This window comes from Entelurus aequoreus, linkage group LG21 (assembly GCF_033978785.1).
Source record: "Entelurus aequoreus isolate RoL-2023_Sb linkage group LG21, RoL_Eaeq_v1.1, whole genome shotgun sequence".
Taxonomy (NCBI): domain Eukaryota; kingdom Metazoa; phylum Chordata; class Actinopteri; order Syngnathiformes; family Syngnathidae; genus Entelurus; species Entelurus aequoreus.
In genome coordinates, this window is record NC_084751.1 from 25981559 (window position 1) to 25995356 (window position 13798).

Here is a 13798-nt window from a genome sequence, read left to right on the forward strand (position 1 = left end):
AAGTCAGTCTCGGATGGAGTGAGTTTAATAAGGCTGTAAAACAAAATTTCTAACCCAGCTTTGTTTTGCTGCGAGCTGACTTGACCTGACCGTATCACAGCTTGCTGTTATTTTTGGTCCAGACTGGAAACCGTATAGCCCGACCGAGCAAGAGGCAAACAAGATGAAGTTCCGCGGCTGAGTGTTATGCTCACAGAGGCATGCGCACATTCCTGGCGTAACCGCCGTCATCCTGGCTCGTGTTTGAGCCCGAGGCGCATGGACCTGTGACACAATACTTGTATCTCGCGTGGCTCGCCTACAGTTGTGAAATTTGTATGGTTTCCCAGTTAATTTCAGCCCCAGTCTTTTTTCCAGTACAAGTGTCTTGTCTTTAAGCCAGGGGTGTCGAAACTATGGCCCGCGGGCCAACTGCAGCCCACCGCTGTCTTTAATTTGGTCCGCTAGACAGATAGCACAAGATCAATAAACAATATGACCGGGAGCAGTGTATCCACATCATGAATAAATATCAAGTGGTCTGATTGCTGCCTTTTTGTTGCCACATGGTTGCCACCAAAAGTAACTCTGCCATTCATTGGACTTTTAAGGAGATGCAGCACAGCATCTCCATATATACCCCACCCAAACACCTCCCCAAGTCACGATGCAGGGAAAACAATTTTTTAAACAAACATAGTCACACATAACACAACATTCTCATTGTGGATAATATAAAAAAATGTCCAATCAACATAAAAAAAAATCTTAATGACACTCATTTAAATCCCTTACAAGGAATGATGGGAAAATGCAAAACACTCTCCACACTTACATGTTTGGCGCATTTTAGCTGCTGTATATTTATGATTGATTAAAAAACATTAAAGGGGAACTGCACTTTTTTTTAAATTTTGCCTATCGTTCACAATCATTGTGAGAGACAAGAACACAAGTCTTTCTTTAATTAGGATTTTAAAGATGATAAAGATCGCTTGGAAGATGCGGCTAATGGGACTCACTGTTGTAGCCTTCAAAGCCCTCTAGAACTACTTCAAAACCCTCCAACGTTTTATATACAGACTGCAAGTCAATATATGATGTAGTGACAGACATGTTCATAACAATATGTAATATGTACAATATTTACCGTATTTTGGTTGTTTTAGTCATTGCCATAACTAATTCCTCGGCGCATTGATTTCCGTTTCCATAGCAGCGCACCTCCGACGTCTGCCAACAACTGTGTGTTCCTGCTTCCGGACACTAAAGCATGTATGTCTTGTATCTCGCGTGGCTCGCCTACAGTTGTGAAATTTGTATGGTTTCCCAGTTAATTTCAGCCCCAGTCTTTTTTCCAGTACAAGTGTCTTGTCTTTAAGCCAGGGGTGTCGAAACTATGGCAGACTTGAATGTTGGAGCAGACGGAATCCTGCCACGCCAAGTGAGGTCGGCGTGACGTAAAGCTGCAAATGTGGAATTTGGAGACAAGCTATTTTAACATAAATGGCATGCTTACCCTAAATAAACCAGGAAAAATGTCCCCGGCCAGCTGGATCAAATGTCCATCGAGTGAGTCCCATTTTAATATCAATCATGATAAACGCACCACGTCATGCGTGTTTGTACAACTACAGTACATACGCTGTCTGGCTAGCTGTGTACAAACAAAACATAAAATGTGGGCTAATACTTTAAAGATACTGTAATATGATTGTTCATGTTTTTCAGTCAGTATAGATCGTTGTCCTATTGCAGTGTTGTGCATTACAAACTCAAACGCATTTTGTGTTGTCGTAGAAGCTAGCTTATCTCCTGCCATGGCTAGCTTTTACGGCTAAAACCTAAGCACGTCAATGTGTTACTACGCTAGAAAAATGGTTCCTCAATGTTCGCTCTTACAATAAAAAAATATTGCTACAGCTTGGTTATTATACAGGTTATGGAACAAAAAGAAAGTATTGGTGATGTTTTTTAAATGCATTTTTAAAGTGATATAGAGGTAGAATTGATTGCTCCCATTATTAGCTGCATTGCTAGCTACGTAGAACGAGACGGTTTTTACATGTAACAATTGCAAAAATTAAAACAACCTTTTGTCTTCTTGTCTCTCATAATGATTGTGAACGATAGGCAAAATTCCAAAAAAGTGCAGTTCCCCTTTAAGGAGGTTGTCATGGAAATAAACTAGGTAGGAGTTGAACTTTCACATATTCTTAATAACTAATTATATAATAATTATTATTTGTATATCCATTATATTATTATAATAATATGCAGTCCGCTTTCGGCCCCCGGCCCAATTTTTTAGGCCGAATGCGGGCCCCCAATCAAACAGTTTGGACACCCCTACTTTAAGCTAAAGGCTGGTCGGGAGTCTGAATAATTACTTGGATGAATCTAGAGTAAGGCTGCATCTAACGATTATTTTTCTATTGATTAATCTATAGATTATTTTTTTCGATTAATCGGTTAATCTATAGATTATTTTTTTTCGATTAATCTGTAGATTATTTTTCATTTTACCGATTATTTTTTTATTCAAAATGAAGATGAAAAAATAAATGTAGGCCAGTTTTTTCAAAAGGCATGGCTTTTATTTACAAAAAAAAAAGAAGTATGGCCACTCAGTCAACATTGACAACAACATGACTAAATATTCTGTAACAATGTAAACATTTAAAACTTTTAACATTTAACAAAATTAAAAGTAGCTTATTTGCTTTTTAATGTGCAAATATAAAAGTCAACATCCAGTGCAAATCTTAATATTCTGCAATAGTATAAGCATTTCAAAAGTAAAAGTATTGCTTATTTTGCTTTAAAATGTGCAGAAATAAAGATAAACATCCTATAAAAAAAAGTGCAAAACGAAATATTCTGTAACAACAGTGTAAACATTTCAACAAAAGTGAAAGTATTGCTTATTTGCTAAAATGTGCAAAAATAAAGAAACATCCTATAAAAAAAGTGCAAAACGAAATATTCTGTAACAACAGTGTAAACATTTCAACAAAAGTGAAAGTATTGCTTATTTGCTAAAATGTGCAAAAATAAAGATAAACATTCAATACAAAAAAGTGCCAATCTAAATATTCTGGAGCACTGTAAACATTAAGTATTGCTTTTAAAATGTGCAAAATAAACATCCAGTCCAACACAGTACACAATAACCAATTCTACTCATTCCAGTGAGTGACTAACAGTTGTAATGAAGAAAGGTTAGCATGTCTACATGCTCTGGTTCTTTTCTTGTTTACAATATTCCCAGCAGCTAAAAATAGGCGCTCAGAAGGGGTCGATGTGGCTGGAACTGAGAGGTAATTAGCCTTCACCTCAAGCCAGGACTGCGAGTGAGCTGAGCTCCAGTTTAAGTTTCTAGAAGGTCAACGGGCTCATAGTGATGTTACTAGTAGTTGACTGGGAGGTGTTTATTATCATTTGGGGAGAGTCCGCTGCCTGATGCTCACCTGCTAAACACCTATCTGCTCCACGCTGAAGCGCTGACTACATGCGCTCTGAATACACACTGCTGATTGGCTGCTAACGCTCTGAATACGCACTGCTGATTGGCTGGTAACGTTTTGAATACGCACTGCTGATTGGCTGATAATGCTTTGTGTGTACCAATCAGATGGTTGTGTTGGTGGGACAATGCTGCATGCTGAGACAGAAGCAGAAGGAGCAAAGCAGCTTGTTAAGACTTTAGCTTTAGCTTAGAAACTCGTTCGGTACACCCCCGTACTGAACCGAAAGCCCCGTACCGAAACGGTTCAATACAAAACACGTACCGTTACACCCCTAGCAGATACAAATGACACATTCATGTTTTTGTGTAATGATGACAACATATGCTCACACGGACGATTGACTAGTTGATGGTTGGTTTTCTTTTCAAATGTTCGTTCATAGCCGTTGTGCTGCTATGATAGGCCATTTCCGCTCGACACAGTGTGCATACAACAACATTATTAGGCCGTTTATTGAAATACTCCCACACTTTTGACGACTTTTGGCGTGATTTTTCCCCCTCGCTCGCACCGCTCGCATCGTCTGCTTTTGATCGTCTGCACAAAAACGGCGTCGACGTATTTACGTAACCGATGACGTCGACTACGTCGACGCGTCGTTTCAGCCTTAATCTAGAGTTTGTTGTCTTTAAGACTTCTAATTCATTCTCAGGACTTTGACAAGCAAATCCCATTGCTAAAATTTCAGTCACGAGTTTGAGACCAAGCTCAAATTTGAATTTCAAGCGTCATGTTTCATGTTTCAGGTTTAGTCACCTGTCTTTGACAAGGCAAGAATAATCTAGAACTGAGTGTCTCTTCCTTGGATGTTAGCAGGAAGTAGTTGTCAAATCTTTGAAAGTAAAACTTGAATCATGTCTTATGTCAAATCTAGGTTTTTTAGGAGCAGATTCTATTAAAGTTTTTGTTTAAGTCCAGCTTGAGTCAAGTCTGTGGTCTCATAGTCAAGTCTTCCATTATGAACCAAATCTTTCACTATGAGCCTAAAATAAGGGTTTCACAATTCCCAGGGATGTTCCGATCAGAGTTTCATACTTCTGATTAGAGGTGGGGGAAATAATAGATTTTTAGATGCATCGCAATGCGGACATGGACAATTATAAAATTGATTAGTAAACGTCAATAATTGTATTTATTGTAAATAAATTAATGCAGACAAAATTTGGCTGACTGCAGTGTGCAACCTCACCGAAAGATCCGACCAGCTCTTTTATTTTAGGGCACTTATGTCCAGTTTTGGACACATTTTCATTAATTTAACAAATGTGGGAATTAATTAAAACTGTCACAAATGCAGTTTTTTTAAAAAGTTGCAAGTGATAAATGCTCATTTAGTGAAACCATTTTTTTTTAAAAACTGCATCAATAAAACTACATCAGTATACCTAAATTAAAGATCCATCAATAATCGTAATCAACCTTCCCTCTAAGGTGCGCGCCTGTGCAATTGCGCACTGCTCAAGCGTCCTCTGCGCACGGCAAATCTATGCCACGTACAAAATCAAATAAAAAAATAAGCGCATAACAATTTTCGACACACGGACACGACAGAGGAAATAGTTTTCGTCATCATTGTTCAAATATTGTAACGTCTGTCGAGACGCTTTTAGGACATGAATTCCATCGATCACTTTACTGAGCAAAACTCTTTATTGTCGGCCATTAACACATCACCAAAACATTAGTAAAAAAAATGATATCTAGCAAAACTTGTCATTTTCTGCAGTACAAACCAGACCAAAAGCAACTTTGTTATATCAACAGCAGCCGCTCGCTCTTTCTCACTTGCGCCAACACATGCACATATGGCACTTAGCCAGTGATGCGTTTACAGCCACACAAAAATTCGGACAACTCCAACACCAAACATAAAGTGTCATTCCAGGTCGTTACACCATGATTTACCAATCAAATGTGTGCTTATTCTAGTGTCATTTATTAGGAATCTTAATTTATACATATTAATCATGAAATGCTGTTAGTATATTAAATAAATACTAATAAAAATATATTTTTTTACAAATAGGAAGTTGCAGGAATGTACACATGATCCCCTGCTTACATCTCATTGTGCAACATGTGAATGTGTTATTGGGAACTAAATGCAATGTCTGAAAGGGGTATAAACTATTTCCAAAGCAGGACCTCCACCTAGACAAACAATACAAGTACACAGTTCATGAAAAACAATATTTTTTGTTATTGTCATTGTAAGTGGGCCCAAACACTTATATTAGAAAATCATCTCATGGAAATGACTGCTGTCATTTGATTATAATAATAAGAGAATGTTGTCAGTCTATCTGTGTTGGCCCTGCGATGAGGTGGGGATTTGTCCAGGGTGTACACCACCTTCCGCCCGAATGCAGCTGAGATAGGCTCCAGCGACCCCAAAAGGGACAAGCGGTAGAAAATGGATGGATATTGAACTTGTTATTTAGTCAGGTTTGGGACAGGTGTGTTGCTGGTGTAGCCACAGTGTGCACGTCTGATGTTGCTCACATGGGCTCCACTGAATGCTCAGGGAGTTTTTGCGTTTGCTCACACACATGAAAAATTAGAGGGAACATTGATCGTAATCGAATCGTGAAGTGCCCAAAGATTCCCACCTTTACTACTGATGTTGTCCATGATGAGATCGGCCAATACCAATATCGATGTCGAGCACATGTATTACTTATACATTTTTCAGTTTATTTACAGTGTGTGCTATTGACAGTATAACAATATCAACACAATATTTAAGCTAGTTATTTTTTGTCTTTTATTACATACAATTGTTTGAACAAAACCAAGTCAATAGTAGTACACAAAAACTAAACAAAACTGCCCTGGTGACCAAAGGGAAAATCTATAGGCCATTTTTAAAACTATCCTTCTCTATGGCGGGAAAACGTGGCTTATGAGGGTAGCTGATCAACGAAGACTGAAGGTCTTCGACAGTGACTTTGTCCACCGGATCGTACAGTACCAGCACATTGATTGTGTACCTACCACACGTTTCCCTCAACACCTGAATCTACGGTCTCTCTTTTCTCTGTTGTTGCAACGGTGAATAAGATGGTTTGGTCTTGTGGCTCAAAGGCCGGAAGTCAGATGATTTGTGATGTCCTCCTTCCACCCCCACTGCCTTACTGGCGCAAGTGCGTTGGAGGACAGTTGAAGACCTGGGCAACGACGGTTAACCTAATCACTTTGGTATCGATCATACTATTATTACCCTTGGTATCGACACCACCAATAATAGAGCGATCCGCCCTACTATTATGTTTTGTATACTGAAACTCTCTAGGTTCTTATTAATGTACTTATGTGCCTGATAACAGCTGCTTACTTTCTGCTGCAACATCTAAATTTTATAAACTTGCTTGATGTTGTTTAAAGCTATCTTAGTGGTTAGCTTAGCTAGCTGCACAAGCCACAACGACATCCTCGGTTCAGATCCCACATAAGGGCAAGGAAAAACTCACAACCCAGTGGGATGTCAATGAGAATGACTATGAGAAACCTTGGAGAGGCAACATTCACACTCACATTCACATACTAGTGCTAATTTAGTGTTACCAACTTGCCGGTGTTAATGTGTATGTCGGTGTGTTATAATAATTTTTCCCATGGTCTGTGAATAAACCGTGTCGGCGGAGAATGAGGAAGTGTTGTGTGTCTGGGAGTGGAATAGGAAGATGTGTGTGCACGGAGAAAATACTTGTTGTGATTGGGCCCATTTTTAGCATAAAATTGGCAATAATAGCTAAACAGAGTGTTGGACTTTGTGTGGCTTCTTCTGGACGCTACAATACATTATATTCCTTTTTTGTTTTCACCAGCAAAACCCTAATTTTTAAGGTGTGGTAGCTAATATGTTGCCGTGGCACACTGCCACAATCAAATGCATTAAGGGGAAATCCTGAGTCATAATTTCCTTCCACCTTATCCGATCTTCTTGAATTTATCAAGTAGCGTTTTAGTTTGCTCGTATTTCCCGCTTTGGACAGGTTTTTTTGGGTGATTTCCCTCCGTGCGGTGCGACTCGATTGGCTGGCTATGTCGGCTTCAAACGCTCGAGATGAAAGTGGCGCCCGATGCTTTGCAGAACGCAGACTTCCTTACCTCTGCCAAAGATATGTTTTCATCAGGGTTTGGTTGTTTGTTTTTTAGCAACATAACTCAAACAGTTATGGAAAGATTTTGAGGACATTTTCAGGAAATGTCCAAAAAACCCAATTTCTCTTATCTACTACGAACACAAATCACTTCCTGCTTACAGCGTTCCACGCCCACACCTTGCCAACCACGCGCTGCTTTTTCTGGGAGATGTCGTTTATTTTCAGACCCGGCCAACGCTAAAGCGCCAGAAAAAAAACACTCACCAAGTTTTTGTTTGATACCGTTACATGTCACGGCAATATTGTGAAGACTTTGAAACCACAATACCGTGGTATCTATAATACAGCTACATCCCTAGTAATGCGTGCTTGCCGACTCGAGTGAACCCCTAGGTGCAAGGGGGGGGGGTGAGGGCCCTTTCAACACTGCGCGCAGCTTTTATTAGGGACTGAGCAGCAAAGGCTGTGAGTTTTTTTTTTTTTTGTCGTTTTGCTTTTGTAGCTGTATGTGGAAATAGTGCTTCTTGAAGTGGTAGCTGGTTGCATCAGCTCTGTGCTCCTTTAATTTATTTTATGTCCTCTGTGTTTTTTAACGTTTACCTCTTGTTTGACAGCTCTGGTTTCTTTTTCATTGTGTATTTACTATTTATTAATGTACTTAAAAATGTTTAACCCTGTCTGATTGTGTGTGTAAGCACTATGGATGGAAATTGGCCTTTGGCTAAAATCCGGTGTGTTTACATCTCATTGCAAAATGTACAAAACCCAAAACCAGTGAAGTTGGCACGTTGTGTAATTCGTAAAGAAAAACAGAAAACAATGATTTGCAAATCCTTTTCAACTTATATTCAATTGAATAGACTGCAAAGACAAGATATTTAATGTTCGAACTAAGAAACACAATTTTTTTATTGCAAATCAATAACTTTGAATTTAATGACAGCAACACATTGCAAGAAAGTTGGCACAGAGGCATTTTTACCACCAAGTTACATGGCCTTTCGTTTTACCAACACTCAGTAAACGTTTGGGAACTGAGGAGAGCAATTTTTGAAGCTTTTCAGGTGGAATTATTTCCCTTTCTTGCTTGATGTGCAGGTTAAGTTGTTCAACAGTCCGGGGTCTCCGTTGTCGTATTTTACGCTTCATAATACGCCACACATTTTCAATGGGAGACAGGTCTGGACTACAGGCAGGCCAGTCTAGCACCCACACTCTTTTACTATGAAGCCACGCTGTTGCAACACGTGGCTTGGCATTGTCTTGCTGAAATAAGCAGGGGCGTCCATGATAACGTTGCTTGGATAGCAACATATGTCGCTCCAAAACTTGTATGTACCTTTCAGCATTAATGGTGCCTTCACATATGTGTAAGTTACCCATGCCTTGCGCACTAATACACCCCCATACCATCACAGATGCTGGCTTTTGAACTTTGCGCCTAGAACAGTCCGGATGGTTCTTTTCATCTTTGTTCCAGAGGACAGGACGTCCGCAGTTTCCAAAAACAATTTGAAATGTAGACTCGTCGGACCACAGAACACTTTTCCACTTTGCATCAGTCCATCTTAGATGAGCTTGGGCCCAGCATTTGTTCTCAAAGTGGTGACCCTCGCCCCATCCATTTTTGTGAATGACTGAGCATTTCATGGAAGCTGCTTTTATACCCAATCATGGCACCCACGTGTTCCCAATTAGCCTATTCACTTGTGGGATTTTCCAAATAAGCATGATAAGCAAATAAACATTCCTCAACCTTCTCAGTCGTTTTTGCCACTTGTGCCAGTTTTTTTTAAACATGTTACAGGCATCAAATTCCAAATGAGCTATAATATTTGCAAAAAATAGCAAAGTAGTTTTTTTTAGTCTTTGCAGTCTATTCAATTGAATATGAGTTGAAAAGGATTGGCATATCATTGTATTCTGTTTTTATTTACCATTTACACAATGTGCCAACTTCACTGGTTTTGGGGTTTGTATATAAATGATCATCAACATGCAATGTCCCTCCGAAATAAAATGTAAGTGAATTGAATCAAACACCTGGCAAACAGCTAATGAAGAAATATATTCACGGTCACATTATATTTAGGTAAATATGATAGTCCATGACATTTTAGCAGATGGGAGGAAGGCTTCACATGTCTTCCGCTTTGTCTTTCAGGTGCAGATCAGAGTGAAGATAATGCTCAGACATGATGCCCTGTCAGACCCATGTGTTGCTGAAGTGGCAGGAGCACCTCAACAGCTCCTGGGCGGCCGAGGACAGCGTCCAGACGGCCACCAGGCATGGAGCTGCCGCCCTTTACAACAAGCTCCTCCACAACAAGGAGGTGGTGAGTGTGGCCCAGCCCGTGCAAGAACTGGTCGGCCCTCGCCTGCCTGACTTTGAGTGCCAGTCGTGCGCCACAGCCGAGAAGGAGGAATACCTTTCGTCGCTGCTCCACAGCCAGCGATGGTTGTCTCACTGCATGCTGACGCAGACCCGCTACACGCACAGCCTCCACCACAGGCTAGTGGTTCTCCAGAGGATCTACTACGCACTTCACACAAAATACCACGACAACTTCCGCACGCAGCTTCCCGCGCAAGTCGCAAACGGTGGCACGGAATGTGGGCAACTTGAGCTGGCCTCAGAGCCCTGCTTGCCAGGGGGTGCCTCCAAGGTCAAGTCGGGCACGGACGTTCTGATAGAGATGGGCGTGAGGACAGGTTTGAGCCTGCTCTTCTCACTCCTGCAGCAGAACTGGAGGTATGCCGCCTCCGAGCATCCAGATTCCATGCTTTGCAACGACGTGCTCGTCACCGCCTCCTCCGTGCTGGCGTCCTTGCCGCCGCTTTCCCTCGCCAACGAAAGCAAGATACCCTCAGTCGGGCTGGACTGCTTAGCCCAAGTGGCTGACTTTTTGAAGAAGACGTCTGTAAGCTGCGGGACCGGCGGTGCTGATGTTACCGGAAGGAGGCTGGCGTTGGAGCTACTCCTCGGTCTGGCCATGCAGAGAGGATCGCTGAGGTTTCTCCTGGAGTGGGTGGAGGTGGCTTTGGCGGCTTCCATGTCCTCACGCACGTTCGCACCATCTTCCACCTCCCCACTCAGTTCCCAGCAGGCAGCTGGTGTGGGATTTGATGTCATCCATCACACTCTTCTCCAAATGAGGCAGTTTTCGGTAGGCTTTGATCTGGTATTATTTTGACTTAGAAAAAGAAAGAAAATAACAGATTTTTTTTAAAATTTGGTTATTTCATTTTATGAGGAATATTATTAGACATTTATAAGATGCAAACTGCACTGCATCACAATGAGAACTGTTTGTCAAATTCTTAAATATCAAAATTGTTTTATTCAAAAAAATCTTTGGAATAGTTTATGGTCATTCAAAACATTTTTGAAATTATTTAAAATTGTTTATAATCATTTAAAAGTAGTTCTACTATTTTTATTTTTTTTAATATTTGTCTTTTTCCCCTAAACATTCCACAAGTTATTATTACTATATTTACTATGAATAAACATTTGGTGGCATGAAAACATAATATTTGTCATGCATTATATTATGTATTTGACATAATGCTATTATTTTCCCAAAAAACATTATAATGTGTTGTTGGGAAATATAGTTTGCTGTGAAAACACTGTATTTTGTTGCAAAAACAGAATAACTAGTTGGGAAAATATTAGTTTATTTGCATGCTATAGTTTTTTGTAAAAACACAATATTTGTCATGAACTTACTGTTGCAGTGTTTTGCCACAAATTAGTATTAGTGTATTGGTAGCAGTATATTACCTACCATAAAATACTAATATATTTAGCATTTAAATGCAATATTTTGCCATAAAATGACCGTATTTGCCATGAGAGCACTATCATTTACCAATGAAACACTACATGTTGGCATAGATACAGCTTACATTTTAAACACAGCATTTTGCAATAAAAATGCTAGTTTTGGCAATGAAAACATTGTATTTTGTCATTTGAATGTTTAATGTTGCCGTATGTGCTGAATATTTAACATTAAAATGCTATCATTTACCATTGAAACTGTATAGTTTACATAAAAATGCATTGCAATGAAACACATGAACATGAAAATATTATATGTCCATGAAAATACCTTTTACTGTTGGAATGGTCAATTTCAAACTTCTTACATACAGTATGATGCAATTTTATAAAAAGTGAAAAATTATGTATCAAAATTTAATACGTAATAATGTACTTGTTGGTCTTTTTGGGTAATCTTGACCGTAATAAAGTACCGTATTTTTCAGACTATAAGGTACACTTAATTTTCTCAAAAATTACCAGTGTACCTAATGTACATATTCATTCTTGTTGTGCTTACCTACCTCGAAACTATTTTGTTTATTACATGGTGTAATGATAAGTTTGATCAGTAGATGGCAGTCACACATAAGTGATACATGTGGACTTCAGGTTGACGCCCCCTAGCAAGCACAGGTTAGCTAGCAAGTCCAAAACTTTGATGTTTCATTGAGAATATAGAACATTACGAACTGCGTTTAAAAATCTGTAAAAATGTTTTAGTACGACTTTGTTAAGCTATGAAGCCGCACAGCTTGATGGCTTGTCTGTGCATTACGGCTACCGTAGTCAGACCTGCTGTGCTTTAACATACAGGTATTATTATAGTGTATATATATACTGTATATATAATATGCATATATCATTTGGCGGGATTTTTTTTTTTGGCAATATTATGCAAAACTAATTGGTTCCTGCTGATCCTTATTTGGGATCTGCCAGGTCTCCAAAATTTGAGTGCATCCACCATTGTAGTCTGCGCCATAGTCGATAAGCTGCTTTTTTTTTTTTTTCATCTTGTTGTGGGGCATTCATTCTCCGCTGTTGCCATTTCTATTACAAAGTAACGTACAGTAACTTGGAACTTAATCCATATGGAAGCGCTAAAACTACAACATGGCAGATGGGGAGAAAATGCAGTCGAAGTGGAGCCACATAAATAAGACCCGCCCACAAAACACTGCATCCTGAAGAAACATCAGAAAGCGGCTTGAAGATGGTCTGTAAAACATAATCTATGTAACATTTTGACCAAAGAACCACCATTACATCTTATGTAGGCCACAAGTAAGTAATTTAAGTGTAGAAAAAAAAAATCATTATACGACCCCTTTAATGCGCCCTTTAATTCGGTGCGCCTTTTGTATTAAAATAGACGCGCTCATCAGCATTGTGCCTTATAATCCGGTGCGCCCTACGGTACGAAAAATATGGTAACACTGTAGGTACGACAACAAACAAATTTGTCAAAATGAAGTTGTGTAACGCACACCCGAATTTTAAAATATTTCCCTTCAGGGTTTCCGTGGCGACGTCGTCCACACTCCGGTGCTACAAAGGGACACAGACGGTCTTTGCAGACTCTCCCAGGCTGCCCTTTGTCTCTTTGAGGAGGTAAGACAGCACATGGACTTTGGCTTAACAAATGTAATCTCTCACTCGCTCGCTTACCCGCCTTTTTGCAGATCTGTAACCTGGCGTCGTACTGCCTGTGCTCCTGCAGCACCGATGCGGTCGCTCCGGGCAGCGAGAGCGACGCTGTGGTGGTGTACGTGTGGGGGAGCAACAGCAGCCATCAGCTGGCAGAGGGAACGCTAGAGAAAATCCTGCTGCCTAAACCCACACAGGGGTTCAGTGACGCCCAAATGGTGCGAGCATGTCAATCAATCAATCAATGTTTATTTATATAGCCCTAAATCACAAGTGTCTCAAAGGGCTGTACAAGCCACAACGACATCCTCGGTACAGAGCCCACATACGGGCAAGGAAAACTCACCCCAGTGGGACGTCAATGTGAATGACTATGAGAAACCTTGGAGAGGACCGCATATGTGGGTAACCCCCCCCCCCCCTCTAGGGGAGACCGAAAGCAATGGATGTCGAGTGGGTCTGACATAATATTGTGAAAGTCCAACACATCAGCGAAAGTCCAGTCCATAGTGGGGCCAGCAGGAACCATCCCGAGTGGAGACGGGTCAGCAGCGTAGAGATGTCCCCATCTGATGGACAGGCTAGCGGTCCACCCCGGGTTGGGAGCAGAGTAGAAAAGAAAAGAAAAGAAACGGCAGATCAACTGGTCTAAAAAGGGAGTCTATTTAAAGGCTAGAGTATACAAATGAGTTTTAAGATGAGAC

The 13798-nt window shown here is 40.3% G+C and overlaps 1 protein-coding gene across 7 annotated transcripts in view; it reads left to right on the forward strand.

The window, feature by feature from the left end:
- The window catches only part of LOC133638554 (probable E3 ubiquitin-protein ligase HERC1), a 122101-nt gene that overhangs the window by 13498 nt on the left and 94805 nt on the right, over window positions 1-13798 (forward strand). For all 7 annotated transcript variants that reach the window (XM_062031291.1, XM_062031295.1, XM_062031294.1 and 4 more), the window contains 3 exons: window positions 9780-10782; window positions 12963-13058; window positions 13130-13312. In XM_062031291.1, coding sequence (XP_061887275.1) covers window positions 9811-10782; window positions 12963-13058; window positions 13130-13312 — 1251 coding nt within the window. In that variant the 5' untranslated portion in view covers window positions 9780-9810. The remainder of the gene's footprint in view (window positions 1-9779; window positions 10783-12962; window positions 13059-13129; window positions 13313-13798) is intronic.